General features: G+C 44.2%; 1 protein-coding gene across 2 annotated transcripts in view; it reads left to right on the top strand.

Moving 5' to 3' along the window:
* The window catches only part of col5a1 (procollagen, type V, alpha 1), a 325,186-nt gene that overhangs the window by 265,446 nt on the left and 35,092 nt on the right, over positions 1-24,648 (top strand). For both annotated transcript variants that reach the window (XM_063073758.1, XM_063073757.1), the window contains exons 37-49: positions 116-169; positions 2,380-2,433; positions 4,162-4,269; positions 7,180-7,269; positions 8,503-8,556; positions 9,875-9,982; positions 10,940-11,047; positions 12,271-12,324; positions 14,675-14,728; positions 14,824-14,931; positions 22,061-22,114; positions 22,228-22,281; positions 24,303-24,356. In XM_063073758.1, coding sequence (XP_062929828.1) covers positions 116-169; positions 2,380-2,433; positions 4,162-4,269; positions 7,180-7,269; positions 8,503-8,556; positions 9,875-9,982; positions 10,940-11,047; positions 12,271-12,324; positions 14,675-14,728; positions 14,824-14,931; positions 22,061-22,114; positions 22,228-22,281; positions 24,303-24,356 — 954 coding nt within the window. The remainder of the gene's footprint in view (positions 1-115; positions 170-2,379; positions 2,434-4,161; positions 4,270-7,179; positions 7,270-8,502; positions 8,557-9,874; positions 9,983-10,939; positions 11,048-12,270; positions 12,325-14,674; positions 14,729-14,823; positions 14,932-22,060; positions 22,115-22,227; positions 22,282-24,302; positions 24,357-24,648) is intronic.

The following is a 24,648-nucleotide window of genomic DNA, read 5'->3' as shown; positions in this document are numbered from 1 at the left end:
GGCTGGAATTGACTGAATTCCTTCTCAGCATCCACTGTTATTTTGCTATAATTAATTACTTCATCACGTTTTATAAACTGATAACTGATGGCTTTTATCTCCAATTTCTTCCTAGGGCCCAGCTGGGAAAGATGGATTGCCTGGACACCCTGGGCAACGAGGGGAAACTGTAAGTATCAGTCCTCACGGAGACATTGTGGTATGTTCTGCTCCCTTCCATAGCTCTGAAGGTTCTATCCATAATGACCGGTCTCCTCTCTTGTAGTTAAAAAGTTTTGTGAAGATGTTCAGCATAACACAGATGTATAGGGCTCAGATGGACTCTGAAAGATAGAGGCTGTTAACACTCAGGAACTGGTGGCAGAGCCTGGATTTCTGACCAGTAAATTGTAGAAAATTCATTTACTGTCATACAAAGCTGGTGAGCATCCAAACAGACAATACAAGAGATTTATACAAGAGAGGTGTGACATCTGAACCATTATCAAACCTATCTGGATTGTGGTAAATTGGTCTTGGAGGTGCATTGAGTTGGTTTTGGAGATAACCTGAGTTGGAGTTGGGCATGCAGATGGACTGAGCTGGAGTTGAGCATGTAGATGGACTGAGCTGGAGTCGGGCATGCAGATGGACTGAGCTGGAGTCGGGCATGTAAATGCTGAGCTGGAGTTTGGCATGCAGATGCTGAACTGGAGTCAGGCATGCAGATGGACTGAGCTGGAGTTGGGCATGCAGATGGACTGAGCTGGAGTTGGGCATGCAGATGCTGAGCTGGAGTTGGGCATGCAGATGGACTGAGCTGGAGTTGGGCATGCAGATGGACTGAGCTGGAGTTGGGCATGCAGATGGACTGAGCTGGAGTTGGGCATGCAGATGGACTGAGCTGGAGTTGGGCATGCAGATGGACTGAGCTGGAGTTGGGCATGCAGATGGACTGAGCTGGAGTTGGGCATGCAGATGCTGAGCTGGAGTTGGGCATGCAGATGCGGAGCTGGAGTTGGGCATGTATTTGGACTGAGCTGGAGTTGGGCATGTATATGGACTGAGCTGGAGTTGGGCATGCAGATGGACTGAGCTGGAGTTGGGCATGCAGATGGACTGAGCTGGAGTGGGGCATGTATATGGACTGAGCTGGAGTTGGGCATGCAGATAGACTGAGCTGGACATGGAGATGGTTGAGCTGGAGCTTGGCTTGGAGATGTGTTGGACACACATTGAGTTGGAGTTGGGATTGGACACATGTAGAGTTGGATCAAGTTGAGCTAGAGTTGGGTGTTGGAGACAAGTTGGAGTTAAGTTTAAAGACGTGATAAAATGGAGCTGTGTTTGGTACAGTTTGGCTGAGCTGTATTATTCTGGGTTGAGCTCATCTGGGTTGGGTGGATTGACTGGATTCGGATCCAATATCGTAAGGTGTTGAATGATAATGAGTTGTGTTGCACTGAGTTCAGTTTATGCACTGATGTTTTGTATCCAGTTGGAACAAGTTATGCTGTGCTGAGATTTAGTCCTGATGTGTTAGTAGGGTTTTTTTGTTAATTTCACCACTGTTGATTGGGCTGAGTTGTATTGAATGGAATTGTGCCTCAATTTGTGTTATTTGGAGTTGTTTGTTCCATTTTTCTTTTCTTTAGTTCTGTTACGTTGACTTGCATTTAGCTGAATTGTTACTTTCAACTGCAGTGTCTCCTGTTGTATTTTGCTATATGCAATTGATTAGAGATTCAAATATTACATTCCTTTAGAATTCTGGCTGAGAAAGCGGGTGTGTGGCACAAACACTTTTGTAAGTTACTTGGTTCAGATTCAACAAAAACAAATCAAAGAGAAATCATGAAATTGTTGTTAGCTCCCTGAAGTTTGTGATTTGCATTCCAGCTCCCCTTTCATAATGCCTGTGAGACCTGCCTTGTGTTATCTCTAAGCAGGTAACAAGTTGTGCTCCTTGGGCTGGAATCTTGCTTCAGACATCGGCTAAGAAATTATCCCTTGTACTTGGTTCCATTTATGGCCTCACCCTCCACTCCCATACACTGATATTCGCCATCTCTCTCCCAACCAGTCTCCAGTCCTCTACATCCTGCTGCCACTGTCCTATGTTAAGCACCACCTCCCACCATCAACAAGCCTCTCTATTCCAGTTGACTGCATTGAGTTGGGATTGTGAGGCAGGAGTCTCTGGAGCTTATATGCAAGAAGAGCTCCGGACCTTTGAAGAGTCTGGGCTGCGTACAGGGGGGCTTCCTGTCTCACCTTTTCTCTACAACTTCCTGCGGAGTGAACAGTCCTCGCCTGGTTCATTGGCGCCCCTCCTCCTTATAGCTTTACTGAGTCGTTATTGCCAATTACAGACTCCTTGTGTTTCTGTTTTCTCCGCAGGGTTTCCAAGGCAAGACAGGTCCGCCTGGCCCTCCTGGTGTTGTTGGTCCTCAGGTGAGCACGGACCCATTCGAAATTCACACTCCAGAATAAGTGTGCAATAGGAAAATGAAGACTCGGTGGGCCGTAATAAAAGATTTAAGTTCATCTTCGGAATGCTGGTGAATTTTGCTGTGGGATACTTTTAGCTACTTTTACACCAAGTCCCAGTGATTGTCAGACAGGAAAAGCAGGGAGGCTATGTCACCAAGAGAAAATCTGCAGATGCTGGAAATCTGAGCAACACACACAGGATGCTGCCTGGCCTGCTGAGCTCCTCCAGCATTTTGTGTGTGTGGCGAGGTCACGTCACCCTTCTCTCTTCTGTGTGAAGACAGAGGAGACTGCTGGTGCTGGAATCTAGAACAAATGCAGAATGTCGGTAGAACTCAGCAGGTCAAGCAGTGCCTATGGAAGTAAAAGATGTCTTCATTTTGGATTCTGTATGATACGTTGATGTACACATTTGCTTCCATACATACTGCTTGACTCACTTTCTGTTCTTGTTCTTCTCTCCTCTGGTTTGAATTACGGCCGAACATGTACACTTACCCTGTAATTTGTTTCTGTTCAGTTCATTAAGTACTTAAACTGATGGTTTAAACATCAAGTTAAAATTGTGTCTCTTCAGTCAAGACAAACTTAAAGCATCACCATTCATTTCTACGCAAGCACGAGGAAATCTGCAGATGCTGGAAATTCGAGCAACACACACAAAAAATGCTGGTGAACGCAGCAGGCCAGGCAGCGTCTGTAGGAAGAGGTACAGTCGACGCTTCGGGCCGAGACCCTTCAGTCCTGATGAAGGGTGTCGGCCTGGAACGTCCACTGTACCTCTTCCTATAGATGCTGCCTGGCCTGCTGTGTTCACCGGCATTTTTGTGTGTACCATTCATTTCGAACTATTGAAATCAATTTCAGGGCAAAGTTTTAAATAAAAAGACATGTTTGGACTAGCAGACACTAGAGATTCTGCAGATGCTGAAAATCTTGAGCAACATACTCAAAATATTGGAGGACCTCAACAAGTCAGGCAGCATCTGTGTAAGGAAATTAACGGTTGATGCTTTGGGCCGAAGTCCTTCGTCGACTGTGTATTCCCCTCTATAGATGCTACCTTACTTGCAGAGTTCCAACAGCATTTTATTTATGCTGTTTTGGATTAACAGGACAAGGATTTTTATAGCCTGAGTAGTATCGAATCATCTCTGATAATCATTTAGCTGGAAAACAAGGTGCAGAGTAGGGAACTGAATGGAAATGGGCCATGCGACCCTCAGTTATCACAGGATGTGGAGGCTTTGGGAAGCAGATACAGAGGATGGGATGTATAGGTCAGCACAAATTGTTGGAAGATCAGCACTTGTTGTGGGTTTAAAAGCTAGCTACTTGGTGTTGGGGCGTTTGGAAGATTAGCACAGAGGATCAGAAAGTTTGGGAGGATGATGTCCATTTGAATGTGAAAGCATCTGGAAGTTTGGCATTGGGTGTGGAAGATTGCCATTTACTTTGGAGGGATACAGAAGGCTGGCAGAAGGAAAGGGAGATTTGGAGGGGGTGCATTAAGAGAGGAGGTTTTGAAGTGAAAGTGTGATAGAAACACAGGGTGTGGAAGGGTTTGGAAATGTGATACAGGTGGGTGGGAGATTTAGAAATTAGCATAGGTTGTGGAAGATCTGAGGGTGGTATCACAGGTAAAATGTTACTGTTGCTTTTAACAGCAGGTGCTTTTCCTCTTGTCAGGGTCCTACAGGAGAGACTGGTCCCCTCGGGGAACGTGGTCATCCAGGTCCGCCTGGACCACCTGGAGAACAAGGTTTGCCAGGGCCTGCTGGGAAAGAAGGTGCAAAGGTGAGTGCTTGAGGCCTGCCCAGAGTTCACAGAGGACAGATCAACTGGTATCAGTCATACTCATAGATAGCCGGCAGAATATTATCAAATATTTTAGAGTCATAGAGCGCTACAGCATAGAAACAGACTATTTGGCCGATGCTGACCTGGTCTCCTACCTAGTCGCATCGACCTCCACCCAGACCATAGGCCTCCATGCCCTCTCATCCAAACTCCACTTAAGTGTTACAATTAAACCCGCATCTACCACCTCCAGCTCATTCCACACTCATGCTGCCCTCTAAACGAAGAAGTTTCCCCTCAGATTCCTCTTAAATATTTCAGTTTTCACCCTAAACCTATGACCTCTTGTTTTAGTCTCAGCCAATTGAGGCAAAAAGGCATGCGAGCAAGCATTCACCCTATCTGTACCCCTCAAAATTTTGTATAAGTTCTCCCTCATTCTCCTGCACTCTGAGTGAATAGAGTCCTAGCCGATTCAACCTTTCCCTATAACTTAGGTCCTCAACTCCTTACAATGTCCTTCTAAATTTTCTCTGCATACTTTCAAGCTTATCGATATCTTTCCTGTAGGAAGGTACCATTCCATTCATAAAAACATAGAAATCTGCAGCACATTACAGGCCCTTCGGCCCAGAGTGTTGTGCTGACCATGTAACCTACTCTAGAAACTGCCTAGAATTTCCCTACCACATAGCCCTCTATTTTTCTAAGCTCCATGTACCTATCTAAGTGTCTCTTAAAAGACCGTATTGTATCCACCTCTACCACCGTCGCCGACAGTACATTCCACGCACCCACCATTCTCTGTGTTAAAAACCTACCCCGACATCCCCCTTGTACCTACTTCCCAGCACCTTAAATCTATGCCCCCTCCTGTAAGCCATTTCAGCCCTGGAAAAAAGCCTCAGGCTATCCACACGATCAATGCCTCTCATCATCTTATACACCTCTATCAGGACACCTCTCATCCTCTGTCTCTCCAAGGAGAAAAGGCCAAATTCACTCAATCTATTCTCATAAGGCCTACTCTCCAATCCAGGCAACATCCTTGTAAATCTCCTCTGCCCTCTCTCTATAGCATCCACATCCTTCTTGCAGTGAGGTTGAAATCGCATAAAGAAAGACAAAATGCTGAGAAACCTCAAACAGGTTGTGTCTGCAGACAGGGAAGCAGTTAGTGTATTCAGATCACTGGAACTGTAAACAGGATTAAAGGACGTTCTGGGATGCAAAGGAAGAGATGAGCTGGAAAGTACCAAGCAAGTCTGTGATGGGGTGGGAGGCTGGGGAGATTACATGGGAACTGATAACGGTACAAGACAGTGAGGAAGGTGAGAAGCGAAACAACAATCTTGTGGGAATGTAAAACAGAATAATTGTCTGATGATTTCTCATTGAATTATCAATGTTTTATCATTGAACTCAGTCTTGAGTCCTGAATCCTTTAGTGGATCTGGTTGAAAGATGAAGTCTGTGGGGGGGGGGAGTGCTAAGAGTGAGAGAGGAATAGAGGATTTAGATGACACTTAAAATTCCCTTCATCCAGATTTCACCATGGTCTCTCCCCTTCCTATCTTAGAGATGACTTTCATTCCCACAGTGCTCCAAGATGACCTTATTTTCCACCTATTTTAATTGCTTCTACCCTGGGTTTCCATCAGCACTACACAAGGACATGTTAGGAGCAGCAGTGGGAGTACTAGAAGTGCGATTCCAGTGAAGTGAAGGCAGACCGCGGGGTTATACATGTGAACTGCACTGCAAGGACAGCGTCCGATAGATGGAGTGAAGCAACCTTCTAACCGACAGATCAGATCCAAGGTCCGCAGTCCTACCACTGCCTCTCAGGAATGAATAGTGATGGGACAATTGGCCAGCTAATAGGTGGAGGAAGCTCCAAGCACACCTCCGCCTTCTGAGATGGTGGTGCTGCTCATGGGAGTGCCAAAGACAAGTCTGAAGCATTTGCAGCCATGTTTAGCCCGAGGTACCAAGTGGCCTCAGGTTCCTCGTTCACACCAATCTTCAGCCGACAGTGAGGACAAAGCAAAGGCTACGAGTCTAGAGAACCAAGACCTTCAGACCACCTAATGATCTTGTCAGTTAGATCTATTGTATTTGCATTCAGCAAATAGTTTTTAGATGGATTTGGTGATCTCTTCCTATAAGCCATCAGCTTCATCCTTTACATTCAGATTTAATCTATTGCTGAATTTTGATATCTCTGCCTCATCCCTTAACCCAGAAGTAAAATCCATAACTTTATAAATTGAAGATAATTTCTCCTTGTTCTGCTATAAATATTTTAAATATAATTTATTTGACTGTTTTAGATCTACAACCCCTGTAGTGTGTGCCCCTCTCACAGTGCAACACTCCCTCAGTGCAGTTCAGTCCCCTCAACAATGTAGAATTTCCTCAGTGCAGTGAATATTCCCTTCCGCTGTTCGAGCCGCGCCACCCGGCGCGGGCTCTTTAATCAGAGCCTAACCTCTCTCTCTCTGTCTCTCTCTCTCACACACACACACACACACACACACACACACACACACACACACACACTCACACTCACACTCATACACACTCACACACACAGACACACTCACACTCACACACACACACACACACACACACACACACACAAACACAATGCTGGACTGTCTCAGAATTCTTGCAGTACTCTTCCTCAAACTCTGGATTGTCCTGTAAACCCATAACGTTCCGACCTGGGGCAGGGATGCTGCTGACTGAGTTATGAGGGAAATGTGAAAGGAAGAATCATTCTTCACAGCAAATTGCTAGATTTAGATTTTCAGTACAGTACCTAGGTTCTTCCATTCAACATTAATTACCAGCTTGCTTGGACATTGCCAACATCTGATTCTCTTTGCTCTGTTTGATGTTCAGGGTGACCCTGGTCCAGCAGGACCTGTTGGGAAGGATGGTCCACCAGGCCTCAGAGGATTCACTGGTGACCGAGGACTCCCTGGACCCACCGTAAGTACACACACCTATCTTCACTTGTTGAACTTGTTCTCAGTTCCACTGTAACCACTGTGCATCCCTGAGAGATGTTTTGAAGCTGAGATTCAACAGTGAGATTTCAAGATTTTATATCATTTAGCTACCGGGGTCAGTGCCAGCAATCGTGACTGCATAAATCTCCTATCCGTTCCCCAGGCAGATGCAGCACAGATCAGATACTGAGGAAACCTACATCTGTGCTGGCCAATCAGTTGATTTAGAAACAGCATGATTGACAGCTAGGTGTGCTACGCCAGAAACAGAGGGGAGGAGCAAAATCATGTTTAAAAGAGGAACGCAGGAAATTTGCAGAACAGTTTAAGGCTTTTGGGAAAAGGCAGTGGATTGGGAACTGTTGCGCGACACAGCCTGTCAGCAGTGAGCCAAATGGGACCAGACAGGAAGTGCAGACTATGTGGAAAGCTCTCTTTGAAGAAAGGGAAAGTATTTTCATTGGTGGGTCAAGAACCAATCAACAACAGATTGAAGGTACATGATAAGAGAATCAGGGAACATAAGAAAACATTTTTGTCACCCAGTGATGGGTGGCAGAAACAGATTGGATGGACTCTTTCAGAAGGAAATTAGATGGATTCTGAGGCTGATGGGATTACTCTTGTATCGAGCCATTGTACATCCAATCAGCTGACTGTCTTTCTAATTATATCCCTGACCAGGCGTTGTCCTGTGTTGTATAAAATTTCATGTGTCGCATCAGTAACCCCTCATAGAGTTCTGGGGGCTGATCTTTCGGGTAAAGGTAAGGAACTATAGCATCTCCTCAGGAATTGCACCAGAAACCTTGCTTCTATGCACAAAGACACATTTCCCAGACAATGACTCCTTGACATGGCTTGGCAGTTGTAGGGACCAAAACAAATATTGCCTAATGTCGAAGGTCTGGGCAGGCCTCCTGTGGCTACCATGCGTTAGTGGGAGCAGAACTGACTAAATCAGAACACAAGAGTTTCTGCAGATGTTGGAGATCCAGGGCAACACACAAACTGCTGGAGGGACTCAGCAGGTCAGGCAGCATCTGTGGAGGGGAATAAAGCATCAACATTTCAGGCCAAAACCCTTTATGAGGTGTGTTGCTCTGCATTAAATCAGTGCAGGTTCCTCAATCCTTCTCAGTACCCAATCCAAAAGGTAGACTATGCATTTGGTGCATTCAGATACTGATGGTTACTTCTCGTCTGTCAACAGGGTCAGATCGGTTTGAAGGGCAGCGAAGGACCTCCTGGCCCCCCAGGCCCACTGGTAAGTGAGAGATAACCTGGTGGAAATGAAGAGCCGATGCCCAGAGGGATGCCAACTCTGATTTTTGCCTGATGGCAATCTCATGACATTTTCTGCCTTTGATCACCACCTAATGAAACGGCACCTTATTCGCCCCATCTATCCTATTTTTCAATCTAAAAGCATTTGTTTTGCCAAAAAAAATGTACTCAAGAATCCAGATTTCCAAACCAGTCCTGAAAGATTGGTGACGTTGCCAGGGCAGGGTCTAATTTTGAAATAGTTGTGAACAGAAGTGTTCCTCACTGCTTACTGATGAGATGAAACCTCAGTTTCTACAGTGTATCAGAAAAACTTGAGTGGGGAGCCTTTGAATCAGAATCCACTTGGAAAGGTGATTGCAGATTGTGTGTGTGTAAGTTGCCAGTGTGGGCATGTTCCCAAGTGTTAAGGCATTGGACTAGCTACCTGAAGGTCGTGAGTTCGAGCCCCAGCCGAGGCAGCTTGTTGTGTCCTTGAGCAAGGCACTTAATCACACATTGCTCTGCGATGACACTGGTGCCAAGCTGTATGGGTCCTAATGCCCTTCCCTTGGACAACATTGGTGTCGTGGAGAGGGGAGACTTGCAGCATGGGCAACTGCTGGTCTTCCATACAACCTTGCCCAAGCCTGCGCCCTGAAGAGTGAAGACTTCCATGGTCTCGCAAGACTAACAGATGCCTTTACTTTATTTAAGTTGCCAGTGGTCAATCCTGGTGACAACCTGCACCTCAGCCATGTGCAATTGGAACTTTTACCCCAATATCAAGAGGGAAGACTTCAATAAAGAAGTTTGGAGATTGATGTGGAGAAATGTATCAGGTTTCTTACGGAAGCTCGCCGCTTCCTGAGTTTCTTTGGAGTAGCAAAAGATGGATGCACACACATGGAAAGCAATTGAGGCCTGCAGCCTCCCAGAGTAAAGGGCATCCTGTTAGGTTGAAGAAGGTGAGTTGAGGAGCCTATTCTGTACCTTCCAGGAGCTCGGCATCGGCACCAGATATACAAGAATAGAGGCGATGTCAAAACAAGGGCATTGTGTCATGAAATGGATTCTGCCTTCTCCGGTTAACAAATCGAGTGGTGGATGGATGCTCAGCTTTGGTTCCCTGTACCTGCTCACTCTGAATCACCTGTGGCTCTACCCTACCTCACAATCCCTCCTGAACCCAGCCTCAGCAATCAGTTATCAGAATGTTGAAATCCCTTCAATACTTCCAATAACTGAGCCCGTAGAATTTGGGATTATTGATAGTGTTGCATGGTTTTAACCTTTAACCTTGCTTTTGTTTATCACAGGGTTCTCCAGGCGACCGTGGACAGGCTGGGCCAGCAGGGCCGATTGGTCTCCCCGGCCGACCTGGACCTCAGGGACCTCCAGGCCCTGCTGGTGAAAAGGGAGCCCCTGTAAGTACAGCTTGACCTGACTGAAACAGTGCAAACACTATACAATGTCAGTTTAGCTTTCCGCAGGGTGTGTTTTTTAGAATGAGTTTTTGGGTAGATGATTCATTTACACTTAAATGACTCTGGCCACCAGCCTTCTGTTTGACAAAGTACTGTGGATTGAGTTCACAACAATGCATTTCCTAAAGGCTGTGAATATTGGAATACTAGCCAGACGCTGCGGATGGAAGTGTGAAGTTTACAGGTAGTTTCGAAGACAGTATTATCTATACTTTATAAATAGGAATTTCCCTTTGTGTTTAGCATATAAATATCAAGCCCACATTGGGCTAGCAGACCTTTCTACCAAAAGCGTCTCTGTCCATATGATGCCTGCTGTACCTTGTTGTGTCAAATAAAGAAGCTGCTTTGTATCTACCAGTAACCCTGTCTGTCCGGTGATTTCATCCACGCCACATGTTAACAGTCCAATCACCACTCTGCCCTCATTGTTGCTTCACTCGGAGCCTGACTCAATATCAGTGCACCTTATCACTAAAGCTTTCACCGAGCTCTGTCTGCATGGTCACTTCACTGGTTGGCTTACTCTGTAAACACTTTTATTACATTGGGTACTTTACTCTGTATACACTGTCACTATACAGGGTATCTCACCCTATACACTGTCACTGCACTACATTTCGCACTCTATACACTGTCACTCCACTGGTTATCACTGTATACACTGTCACTACTCTGGGTATCTCACTCTATGCACTGTGACTATACTGGGTACTTTGCTAAGTCCACACTGTTCAGTGTTACAGAACTTTGAATAGATTTAATGATTACTCATCATTATGTGCAAGCCAATGAGGTCTGAAAGTCCAAAACCTGCAGTGGCCTGTTAGTGTTGCACAAGTTGGTCTAGCTTGTTCGATAATTGTCATTGCTCCTGTCTCCCTATTCCATTCACAGGGTGAGAAAGGTCCTCAGGGTCCAGCTGGTCGAGATGGAATCCAAGGTCCTGTAGGTCTCCCAGGTCCAGCAGGACCAGCAGGTCCACCAGGAGAGGATGGAGACAAGGTACGTAAACGGTGAATTCACACTAAAAATAATACTCTGCGTTCAAAGGAAATGCAAACCAATATCAGGGTTCATTCCTGGATGAATCAAAAGTAAAAGTGAGATGGTAATCTCATACAAGACATCCCTGTGACGACTCTTGGAGCACTAGGCATCATTCCAGGGGGTAAGGGAATTCTCAAGGATACAAGATTATAACAATCAGAGAAGATTGGCCAAGCAGGGTCTGCGCTCTTTAGGACAGCGAATGCAGGTCGATGCTGTGATAGAGTAAACATAAAGAAAACATTTCTAGTTTGCAGATACATTAGAGCTCTGGCCCACAAATGTTTTGCCATTAATTAATCAATGAAGAATTCAGGTAGAGGTACCTGATTCTGGATCCCTTCACAGGGATCCACGGTGTTTCCATGCATGACCAAATGGTAAACGTGACTTTAACACTGAACCATGAGTTGATGGTTTACCCCAATCTTGTTTCATCTGTGTGCTGATCATGTGATTAGCATGCTTCAGTGATGTCACTTGACATGCAGTGTGTGATCATGTGATCAGCATGCTTCAGTGATGTCATTTGACATGCAGTGTGTGATCATGTGATCAGCATGCTTCAATGATGTCACTTGAGACGCAATAGTTCCTTCAGAATGAACCGTGTTCAATTTCTAATCACTAATCACTGGTTAAAGATGACACTTGGAAAAGTCCTGTTTTGTTAACTTTTCAGTTGGAGGAGAATCCGATATAGGTTGCACCTTCTGTGCTTATCTGTGTACTCAGGCCTAACACGGATGTAACCAACCTCGGTAGCGTGGCAGTTAACATGACGCTATTACAACTCGGGGCATTGGAGTTTGGAGTTCAATTCCAGCACCATTTGTACATTCTCCCCGTGATCCACATGGGTTTCCTCTGGCTGCTCTGGTTTCCTCCCAGAGTCTAAAGACATACCAATTAGTAGGTTAATTGATCATTGTAAATTGTCCCGTGATTAGGCTAGTGTTAAATAGGTGGTTTGCTGGGCCACCTAGTTACAGGTTCAGAAGGGCCTGTAAAGTGCTGTATCTCTAACTAAAATAAATAGAAAGCGCTGCCCCACCAAGTCTTGATCAACCCCACCCCCAAATAATGAATGTTCAGCTCCACGCTCCAGGCCTGAGCAACACTCTGAACGTATTTTGTCAAAAGACCGATAATCTTTGTTCTTTACTTTTCTCAAACAGGGTGAAGCTGGTGAGCCAGGACAAAAGGGCAGCAAGGGTGACAAGGGTGAACAGGTGAGAATTGCCATCACTGAGCCTGCAGTCGTGCCAGTTCCAAATGGGAGGGTGCAGGCCCTCGGGCTGGGTTTACTCCCACTGTAGACTGTCCATCCAACAAGCATCTCAGACCTGGTGTTGTGCACATTGGTCCTTCTGTCATGGTCATGTCACAGGCAAGTGGGGCAGATGTCACTCCAGGAGGAACCTGTCACAGAGTAAATTCAAGACATGAGTTGCTGAGAAAGAGTAACATTTATTGGCATGATCTGACAATGATCCAAAGCGCCTCTCAACTAAAACCCACAGATTCAGTGTAATAACACAATTAAAGAATTTAAGACACAGGAGCAGAATTATGAATCTAGTCTTCTCTATCATGGCTGATTTATTATCCTTCACAACCCCATTCTCCTGCCTTCTTCCCGTAACCTTTGACTCCCTTACTAAACAACAGTCTGTCAACCCCTGCTTTAAATATACTGAAAGACATGGCCTTCACAGCCATCTATAGCAATGACTTCCACAGATTCACCACCCTCTGGCTAAAGAAATTCCTCCTGATCTCAATTGTAAAGGAACATACTTGTATTCTGAGGCTGCACCCTCTGGTCCTGGACTCCCCCACTATAGGAAACATCTTCTCCATGCCCATTCTATCTAAGCCTTTCAATATTCAATAGGTTTCAATGGGATCCCACCTCATTCTTCTAAACTCCAGCAAGTATAAACCCAGAACCATCAAATGCTCCTCATAAGTTAACTCTTTCATTCCCATGATCATTCTCGTGAACAGTCTTGTGATGTCAGACTGCCCACACGATTCCACAGAAAGCAGTGTATTGTAATCTATTGTCTATGATGATGGGATATGAATAAATTGATGGTTGATCCACATGAACGCCTTTCTTAAAGATAATGCCGTGGGATCATTTACACCTGAGGAAGCAAGTAGGACCTCTGTTGACCATCTCGTCCAAAAGACGAGCCTGAGGACACAGTGGTCCTGTGGTATTCATGCCTGTATTATTCATAACAGGCTGTTGGTCAGTAGAATAGGGTCCTTGTTCACTGAGATGGATCTGATCACATTCTCACCCCACATGAAATGGCTATCATCCAACCATAGGTTAAAATTATAATCTGATCCAAACACCACCTACAAAGCACTACAACTACTTGTACTGTATTTGTGCCCATTCTGGAGCTCTGGCACTGTTAATTCTAAATCAATAAGTCGTGAGTTCAAACCCCGATTCTGAGACCTGGGCACTAACCTCCAGACTGCACAGTTCAGCATAGAGGGCTTGCAGCTCTCTGGGATGTATGTGCCCTGTTTCACAAATGTCATTAAACTGATGCCTTTCCTCACAAGTAGAAAATTTTTTTTTCAAGCGAATATGCTTCTTTTGCTGCTATTTTGAATTATGTTACTCGCTATTTTTGAATGTTTGCTTGCTATTTTGAGTGTTTTGCACCTTGGCTCCAACGAAACACTATCTCATTCAGTTGTATCTATGTATGGTTTGAATGATAACTAGACTTGATTTGATTTGAAATCCCACGGCACTATTTCAAAGAAAGACAGGGAAGTTCTATTTACCCTTCCAGCAGCTTTCTTCAAGTAGACAATCATAGTACTGTCTGTGGGAGCTTGCTGGTTTCTGTATTTCCTGCAACATTGACTACTCTTCAGGAATAGTCCATTAGCTGGAATTCACTCTCAGATGTGCCAAGGGGCACAAGACGCACTACACAAATGCAAATTTCTTCTGTTGTGGAAGGGCTAAAGGAAAAGGTGGCCAATAAATAATCAAAATGGGTGAAGTACTTGAACTCAAAGAGCAGGCTTGGGCCACTGAGATTTTGCAATATTGGCAGCTCTTGTGCTCTAGGAGGATGCTCTTGGCTCGAGTAGGGCACCGATCCTAGATCCAAGTAGAGGCTAGATTGGGACCCACAGTAGTAATGTTTGAACAGGATAATTCCATGGCATTTCATGGGAATGTTCCTGTCATTCCAGCTTGGATACCAGATAGTGAATTGATCCATTCAGAACAAGGAGCTAAAGGTACAGAGCAAGTCTACCAATGGCTTCATATTAAAAATCCCTTTGCTTTTTCTGGATTTAAATCCATAGTTGAATTTTACCCTCCAAGTTCTCCCAAGATTGGTGGCAAGGAATAAAGACTGAAGGTCTGTAAGACTTGTAGTTAGTCCACATTAAAGTGAGCAGAGGGGCCACAGATATTCCGGCAAAGGCACAATAGTTTGTCCAAATGATATCAATCAGCCTCTGTTTTACAGATATGATCCTGTGTCCTATGCAATAATGGTCACTAATGCCTTTCTGATCTTCCATTTGCAGGGTCCACCAGGTCCTCAAGGTTCTCAAGGGCCCATTGGACAACCTGGACCAGCCGTGAGTACTGCAGCTATTCCTCGTAGCTCAACCATTCCTTAAGCAGCAGAGTTCTTACTGAACCTTCTGACGGTCCTGCCCTGCTTGTGTTCCAGGGTGCTGATGGTGAACCTGGTCCCAGAGGGCAGCAAGGTCTCTTTGGTCAGAAAGGCGATGAAGGCCCCAGGGGTTTCCTTGGTCCTCCTGGTCCAGTTGGTCTTCAGGTACGTTACTGGAAGTCTGCTTTAGCCCATCCTTATTGTTAACCACCCACGAGTTTGAAGCACATTCACTTCAGAATCTTTGTTTCTTTCGGTTTTACTTGGAAAATCGTGCATGAAACCTGAGTGATCTGCAGGTTCATAATGAACAGTGGACAACGAAAATCTTTTATTACTGATTATCAGTCTGTGGAAGGAGCAAAACTATTATCCATGAGAAGAGTATTTTCAGAAGGAGGTTCAGGATTTCTATATGAGTCTGCACTGATGTTACCTGCCACTGCAGAAATGTCATTGCAAATAATTAGCAATTTCTCTGAGAAAAGCTCTAGTAACATCAGACACGTGTCCAAGTAGAGTATATTTACAATCGTAATAAAAGCCATTTTTTCCAGAAAATGCTATCAGCTGGCAACTAGGATAAATCTAATCTTATCCCGCTCTGTGTGTCCCTGGAGACAGAGGGCACCCTTGATCATGGTCATTAGACAAGATGGACCTCGTGGTTGATGTTGGTGGTAGCATTCCCTCCTCACATCGTGGCCCAGCTCTGTTTCCACAACTCAACTCATCTGTATAACACCAGAAGTAAAACTTGTGCTACCTCAGTCGATAATGGGGACTAAATCACAGAGCTGCCCCAGGATCCTTTCAGAAGTTCATAGTTCAAAGTAACTTTATTATCAAAGTTCGTGCATGTCACCATATACAACTCTGAGATTCAATTTATTATAGGCATAGTAAATATATCCATAATAGAATAATAACCATAATTGAGGAAAAACCACATCAACTTGGGCATTCAACCAGAGTGCAAAAGGCAACAAATTGTGCAAATACACAAAGAAAGAAAAGAATAATAATACATAAATAAGCAATAAATATCGAGAACAAGATGAAAAGTCCTTGAAAGTGAGTCCATTGGTCGTGGGAACATTTCAATGATGGGGTAAGTGAAGCTGAATGAAGTTATCCCCTTTGGTTCAAGCGCCTGATGATTAAGGGGCAACAACTGTTCCTGAATGCGGTAGTGTGAGTCCTGAGGCTCCTGCAGCTTCTTCCTGATGGCAGCAGTGAGAAGAGAAAATGTCCTGCGTGGTGGGGGCCCCACTTAAAGGTGCCGAACCTACTCGGTCCATGTAGCCCTTCAGAAGATCATGAAATCTGTAGGTCATTAAGTTGGTTTAAAAGTACATTGCTTAAAGGCGAATTACATGCTGCAGGTTGCAGTGAGAGTAATTCCAAAGAGGTATGTTTCGGTTGTTTATGGCTGGCAGAACGTTGCTGTGGTTCACTGGCACCACCTTGTTATCAGTTGATTTGTTATTAAAATCTTCATGTGGCAACCTACCTCCTTAAGTTTGAGACGGTGACTAAGACAGCAGATTGTTACAATTTTGTGCTGTTCTTTGCATTGAAAGTGGAAGGGCAGTGTATACGTGCATTTAGGAAGGACTCATAATATAAATATTGTTGCAATTTAAAGTGATTGCTGGAAAAGAGGAACATCAGGGTGGCAGAGACTAGATGATAAAATGCATATGTGATTCTTGGGTTTATTAACAGATGAAACATCCACCAACAGTAAACATTTACATTTACTGGTCTGGACACAGATGCTGCATTGAACCCATTTCTGAGCTTTGCACTGCTGGAAATAAAGCAGATTCCAGTTAATTGCTCCATCAGTTAATCAGGGCAACCACTTATTTGGGACAACTGTTAAAGAAGAAAACTAATTGAGAAAATAGCTGGGTTTCCCTTCATTTATTTGAGGCACTGTGCCTCTTAATTGGGGCAGTCAACTGTTGCTGAAGGGTGTTAACATAGCATCAGTCGCATGAATCTGTGTGGCTGTTAGACACAACTCTGTGATACAGCAAACAGTTTTTAAACAACATCATTTGTGTGTGTTTGCATTCAAAATGCAGTGATTCTTGTCACGGATGGTTAGCAACCAATAAGCAGTAAGTCCGTTCGGAATTGTTTTGATCAGAGCAGTTTCAAGCATTCAGGCTTGGAAATGCCAGAAATAGCCAGGAGTGAAAAAGAAACAATTTCACTATTTTAACAAGTTAGGAACTACGAAGATTTTGAAGGTATTGACAATCATCTTGAATGTTACAATGAAAATGAAGATTCGGAGGATGCATTGTTTGAAGGCAATTCATTATCTGCCCTAGATATCTGCACTAATTTTGTTCACTTACAGTCAATCAAAAGGACACGGCAGTGTGTTGGCTGTCCATCGTATCGACAATGACAGTAAAACCTGTGTGGGAGAGTTTTGAAGTGGAAATGACAGTTCCACTCTCTCGGCCTCGGAAGTTTGGGTTCAGTATATGAATAGTCATCACAATTGGGTTCTTCCTTGGTTACAGTGGATAGCAATGACTTCTTCTGTGCCTTACCATGTTTTTGCTCTCCTCGAAATGTTGCAGAACCACCTTCTTGGCGGTTGGATCTCATTCGCACAGTCCACTGGAGATGACGTTACATACTATGTCGAGCATGTCCCTATTTCACAGTGTATGAGGTCCGCCGGCTGCCCTTAGCTGGTTTAGCCTGCCTGTCAAAGTGGTGTAGCAGCCTTCTGGAGGGTGAACCCATGAAAACATCCGGCCCAGACGGGGTGCCTGGCCAAGTACTAAAGACCTGCACAGATCAACTAGCTGGAGTGTTCACTGAGATCATTAACCTCTCACTTCAGCAGTCTGAGGTACCCACCTACTTTAAACTGGCTTCAATTATACCGTGGTAACCTCCCTCAATGACTATCAACCAATAGCACTTCTATCCACTGTGATGAAGTTTTTTTTTGAGAGGTTGGTGAAGAAACATATCAACTCTTGCCGGAGAAGCAACTTGGATCTGCACCACAGCAGATGCCATCGTATTGGCTCTTCACTCAACCCTGGAATGACTAGACAGCAAAGATGTCCTTTATCGACTACAGACCAGCATTCAATGCTACCATCCCCTCAAAACTAATCAATAAGCTTCAGGATCTCAGCCTCGATAACTTGTGCAATTCTTGTATGGATCCTCAGTTTCCTCACTTGCAGACCCCAGTCATTTTGGACTGGCAACAACATCTCCTCCACAATCTCCATTAGGACAGGTACACCACAAGTGGTGTGTTTAGCACCTTGCTCGACTCGCTTTACACTTATGAGTGTGTTGCCGAGCACAGCTCCAATGCCAGTTTCAAGTTTGCTGACAACACCCCTGTCATAGCCCAAATCAAAGGTGGTGATGAATCAGCAATTGGGAGAGAGTTTGAAAATCTGGATGAGTGGTGCCACAGCAATCTCTTACTCAACGTCAGCAAGACCAAGGAGCTGATTATTGATTTCAGGAGGAGAAAAGCAGGGGCCTATGAGCCAGTCCTCACTGGAGGATCAGAGGTGGAGAGGGACAGCAACTTTAAATTCCTCAGTGTCATCACTTCAGTCCTGGGCCCAGTATGTAAGTATAGTTATGGAGAAAGCTCAACAGTGCTTCCTCTTCTTTAGGAGTTTGCAAAGATTCAGCGTGACATCTAAAACTAACTGACCATTATGTGTGGTGGAGAGTATATTGACTAGCTGCATCACAACTTGTTATGGAAACACCAGTGCCCTTGAACAGAAAATCCTACAAAAAGTAGTGGATACAGCCCAGTCCCTCACGGGTAAAGCCCTCCCCGCCATTGAGCACCATTGCAGGAAAGCAGCGTCCATCAACAGGGACCCAAGTCATGCTCTCTTCTCACCACTGCCATCGGGAGGAAGGTACAGGGGACTCAGGACTCACAGCACCAGGCTCAGGAGCAGTTATTACCCCTCAACCATCAGGCTTTTGAACCAAACGGGAAACTTCACTCAGCCTCACCTGCCCCATCATTGAAATGTTCCCACAACCTATAGACTCATTTTCAATGACTCCTCATCTCATGCTCTGGATATTTATTGCTTATTTATTATTATTATTATTATTATTTCTTTACTTTTGTATTTGCACATTTTGTTGTTTTTTGCTCCTTGGTTGAACGCCCAAGTTGGTCCAGTCTTTCATTGATTCTGTTATGGATTTATTGAGAAAATGAATCTCGGTTATATATAGTGACATATATGTACTTCGATAATAAATTTACTTTAAAATTTGAGCTGCCCCAGAATGGACACTGAAGCGCCTTCACAGAGTGCTACCCCTCCCTGGACACCCTATACACAGCAGTGTACAATGGATGAATTCCTCCATTAATAACTCATAGGAACTAATACACAGTTTTATAGTTCTGTAGTAGCATAGGTAGTGTTTGGTTTCTTCTGTATTTCATTTAAGTACATACTGTGTCTCTCAGTTGTCCTATTTATATGTGTTTAACTATCTCCATGAAACTTTGGCTAATTGGGACAGCCACTTAATTTGGCCAAAATGGACTGGTCCTGATGCGTTCCAACTAACCAGAATCCACTGAATATCCATATCTAGGTACAGGTGTGCAGAGAAGGCTGTCTATCCTTTTGTCCACAGACCTAAAGTCCATGCCTACGTACCAAGCGTGGGCAATAAGGATAGAAAAGAATGCTTTCCAGGCAGTGGAAAACCATGAACATTCTTTCTATAAACACACAGAGTGAAAAGAACAATCTGAAAGCTGCAGGCACAAACTGAACTTATGGGGTGTGACCTTGTAGCTAGCAAGGCCACAAAATGATCAGGGCTATAAACAGAATATATTGGATTGCAAGGTCTATGACAAAGATAGGGAAACACAGATGAGAGAAAATATAATAAAAGATAATTGAGGGGGGAAATTTTAGGAACAGAGTTAAGAAATCGAATTGTTAAATAGAGTTAAGTAAAAGAAAATAGTATTTCCAGAACAAAATTGTTTTAAGTTAAATTGGTGTGAACATGTTCATATATTCTGACATTCAATTAAATTGATAACCATTCCTCTAAATTGGAGAACTACACATGTGGCTTTACAGATTAAGTTGAAAAAGGGAATTCAAACTTTATAGGCTAGTATTTATTGTCAGGAAATAATAACGAACAACAAAACATCTGAAATATGTGGTAGATCAGTCAAAGCCAGTCTGGATTTGTAATGTACAGCTCATACCCAATGAACAGCATTGACCTGTTTGAAGAGAAGGGTGGGCAAGTAAATATTAATTGGTCTTCCATTTATTTACTACCCTCCATCTCTGTCTGGCCATACCGTCACACACAGATGTAGAAGGATTCTTCATTGCTGTTTTCATAACAATTTCTTTTGACCAATCAAGGTCGTTAGGCTTGACCTGTCCTCTGAACCTGGAGGATTAGTAGACCATCTTAGTCTGCCCTCTACCCTTTGACCTGTTTAGTATGGGTGACCCTACCAAGAACCAAAGCACAAGGCCCTGACTCTAGCCAACAAGGCTCTCCGAGTTAGTGAGGCACACAAGCTTCCAAACCCTATGACAAGGTTGCTGTTCTCTTGGAGGATAGTTCTTCCAGAAGATACTTAAAAATGCCTTTCCCTGGAAACTGTTGGCTGGAGCTGAATGTCACCGAATTGAAGCCAAATTATTGACTTGGTTGGGAAATTAGCAGCAGCAAAAAGCAGCTCTTCAACTTGGCAGTAACCCAAAGTGTCTCAAAAGAATCTGTCTTGTAACTCCAACCAACCACAATAATTATAAATGGCATGGGTCTTAGAGGGGAGGGAGGGAATGTCGACTCAGACCATGAGAGGCCTGCGTCGGGCATTTTTAAGCCTTACAAGGCACAGATTGGAAGTCTCTGTGGACCACTCCTCGCACAGACACTAGAGAAATGTGTGATTAAGTGCCTTGCTCAAGGGCACAAACACACTTCCACAGCTGAGGCTCGAACTAGCAACCTTGAGGTAACTAAACGAACGCCTTAACCTCTTGGCCTCGTGCCCGACATTGAATTGAAAGGTAAACATTCAAGATTATCTGTGAGGCAAAGTGAGGCAGTATTCTAGGCATTGAAATGTTAAATTGCTGAAAATGTTCACAGATTTTACAAATACCTAATTGGTTTCCAACGTAGGCAGGAAGTTCAAAGAGGCTTGAGAGTCCCTTTCTATTGATCAGTAATTACGAAGAAAAATGGAAAGCTGACCTTTCTAAGCGGAGAACAAGTGTACAAGAGAGAAGAAGTTGTACTACATTGAACAACCTCTTGAAATACCTGTGCTATTCTATACACTACTTCTCAGCAAGAGTACAACAGCTTGGAGAGAGTCCATTGTAGGTTAGCAGAATGGTACACAGCTTTCAGGAGCTAACTTAAAAGGAAGCATTACAGAAACTCCATTTGTTTGACAAGAATTCAGAAAGTATCATGGTGACTTCATTGAAGTTTTTGAAGGTGTTTAAGGGGGAACTGGTGTAGTGATGCAATACGCTGGCGGGGTGGGGGGGAGAGATGTCACTAATCAAATAGAAGGTGGCAGAGCAAGCTGGAGAAGATATGTCCAGTTCCTGTCCCAATGTATGTACTCTTTGATGCTTGATCATGAAATGGCCACTATTAGTGGCCTTCCTCATGGAGGGAGTGAGGGGAGGGGTTGGTGAAAACTCGTATATTTGGAGCCACTGAAAGGCTCAGCCTATGTTCATTCGCTATCCCAATGGTACCACACCACCTCCACGCCCAGCTACTCCCCACCGTCATTCCCTACTCCCACCCACCTCACCACCCCATACACATACACCCTACCCCCACCCACCTTCTCCCTGCCGTCATCCTCTATCCCAACCTCCTCATCCCCACCCACATATCTGTTAGCTTCATTCCCTACCTACACACCCAGGTCACCAACTTGCACACGTATTCCTCATTCTCAGTTGCACCCCCCCCCCCCACCAAACCTCACTCCCCCCCACCCACTTACTCTTTACCCTCATCCCCTGTCTCCACTTGCATTATCACTCCACCCACTGCCTCCTCACCCTCATCACCTCCCCCACACACCTCTCAGCGGCCCACCCAGCTACTCCTCGCCACCATGTCCTGGAAAGGACAGGTGGACCCCACATAGCAGATATTGGGATGGGAGACTGACGCATGTTTGCCTGTGGCATATGTTGAGATAATAACCCTGACACATTCAATTCTTTTGCAGGGGTTACCTGGCCCTCAGGGTGAGAAAGGTGAAACCGGAGATGTTGGACCAATGGTGAGTGATTACACCTGCCTTTATGACCTCTGAGGCTTTTTTTAAACTATAAAATTGGTTCAAAACGTGTGATGGTCCTGTGACTGACTTGTCCAATATTTTTCTGTTGCTAGGGTCCTCCTGGCCCACCAGGACCCAGAGGTCCACCTGGCTCTCCAGGGGCAGATGTAAGTAGTCTTCTTTCTATCCAATATCCTCCACAGTAACTTTGGAATTAAATTCACTCAGTCTGCATGCCTTCCTTTCCTCTGCATACACTGGTCCTTCAGTTTAATGATACCTGTGCAGAAAGAGGTTATTGAAATAGATGGAGTATCTCCCTGGCTCTGGGCTTCACTACACCAGACTGGAAACCAGCGAACGTTGGTTGGAGCTTTTTACAATAGAACATGCCAAGAAAGCCACCCTCAAACCTACCTTCTGTTAAGTCTTCCTGGATCATTTCCTAAATAATTTGCCCATCTATAAAACAGACAAACAGACTCAACGTTACCAGTCAGAGAGGCTGGATTGTTGGGACATTGTCTGTGAAGTCCCATTGTCTACTCCATACTGCATGCTTCCAAAGAGATTTGCCAGGACATTGAAGAAGGAGCTTGCTCTGTATTAATCAATATTCTACCCGGTTTGTGCATAATTGGTGGAATAACATTACTTGGTATGTTTTTACCTTTCTTTTTTCTTGTTCCCAGCACTGACTCTCCCTGGACCATCTATTTCCTGATGCTAAAACCGTTCAGAATCAGAATCAGGTTTATTATCACCAGCATGTGTCATGAAATTTGTTAACTTAGCAGCAGCTGCTCAATGCAATACATAATATAGAAGAACAAAAATAATAGTAATAAATAAATTACAGTACACTTATAATGAATAGATTAAAAAATCATGGAGAAACAGAAATAATATATATTATTAAAAAGTGAGGTAGTGCTCATGGGTTCACTGTCCATTTAGGAATTGGATGGCAGAGGGGGAGAAGCTGTTCCTGAATCGCTGACTGTTTGCCTTCAGGCTTCTGTACCTCCTACCTCATGGTAACAGTGAGAAAAGGGCATGCCCTGGGTGCTGGAGGCCCTTAATAATGGACACTGCCTTTCTGAGACACCACTCCTTGAAGATGTCCTGGGTACTTTGTAGGCTAGTACCAACTTGGAGCCGACTAAATTTACAACCCTCTGCAGCTTCTTTTGGTCCTGTGCAGTAGACCCCCGCCCCCCACCCCCCATACAGGACGATGATGCAGCCTGTCAGGATGCTCTCCACGGTACATCTATAGAAGTTGTTGAGTGTATTTGTTGACATTCCAAATCTCTTCAAACTCCTAATGAAGCATAGTCACTGTCTTCCCTTCTTTATAACTACATCAATATGATGGGACCAGATTAGGTGCTCAAAGATCTTGACGCTCAGGATCTTGTTCTGTAATTGGTGGAATGACATTACTTGTTATGTTTTTATCTTTTTTATCCCTTGTTCCCAGCACTGATTCTCCCCGGACTATCTTGATGCTAAAAACCACTCAGTGCCTCATGTGAGATTGTACAATGAACAACAGTGGGATTTTGTTAACAAGCACAGCCTCATTTTACACTCGAGTCCTCTTTCCTCTGACATCTACCAACAACTGGCACTGAGGTCAGTTGTAGCATTGTCACTGCCCAGTTGGCATCAATCTATTGAGATAGACTAAGAAACCAAAAGGGCCCTTGCTTGGGTCAAGTTGGATGACATACTTAGCTTGTGAGTTATTGGCAAAGTAGAGAGGGGAAGGCAGTCTATAAGATCAGAAAGGACTTCCCAAAGTACCGATTTACTGCAGATTCACAACTACTGACCTGAATCCAAGCACTTCGTATTTGCATCAGTGAAGAACATTAGTAGCAGCTTTCTATATATGCTATGCTGCTGTTGGACTCAGTTGAATGATAATTACACAAGCCTGCTTTGAAATGGGGAAAGAGTAGGACCTGGGTGTATATCATAAACATATAAACACAAGATGCCTGATGAGGCAGCCCTTTCCCAATGAAGCACAACCAGAACATCATTCAGTTCTGACAAAGGCTCTCAGCCCAAAGCGTTGACTGTTTATTCCTGTCCCTAGAATGCCAAGGTTTACAATGAACCCAGTCCTCAGCCCCTTTCCTAGTCTACTTTAACCTCCAATGTGCTTTTCCAATTGCAGGGTCCACAAGGTCCTTCGGGAGGAATTGGTAATCCAGGACCTGTGGGAGAGAAGGTAACTTTCTTGATTTGTTTTTGCTTTGCCCTAGTATCCAAAAATCGCTTGAAGTCTGTTTCCCTCATGAAATTATGTTTCCCATTCAGCTTTTACTGTAAGTCATTGGGACTGGGACACTAGACTGCACACTGTTTTTGATAATTATTGAGACTACAACCGTTACTGTTAACTGTGGGGACAGAACATCTGATAACCACTCACACTGGTATGCTATTACCATGATTCAAGTCTCAACATTGTTTCATATCATTTCCAGTACGCAAGTGTAAAGGGGAATGAAATAATTGTT

Source organism: Mobula hypostoma, chromosome 21, assembly GCF_963921235.1.
Source record: "Mobula hypostoma chromosome 21, sMobHyp1.1, whole genome shotgun sequence".
Lineage (NCBI taxonomy): Eukaryota > Metazoa > Chordata > Chondrichthyes > Myliobatiformes > Myliobatidae > Mobula > Mobula hypostoma.
This window is presented reverse-complemented; position numbering and strand designations above follow the sequence as displayed.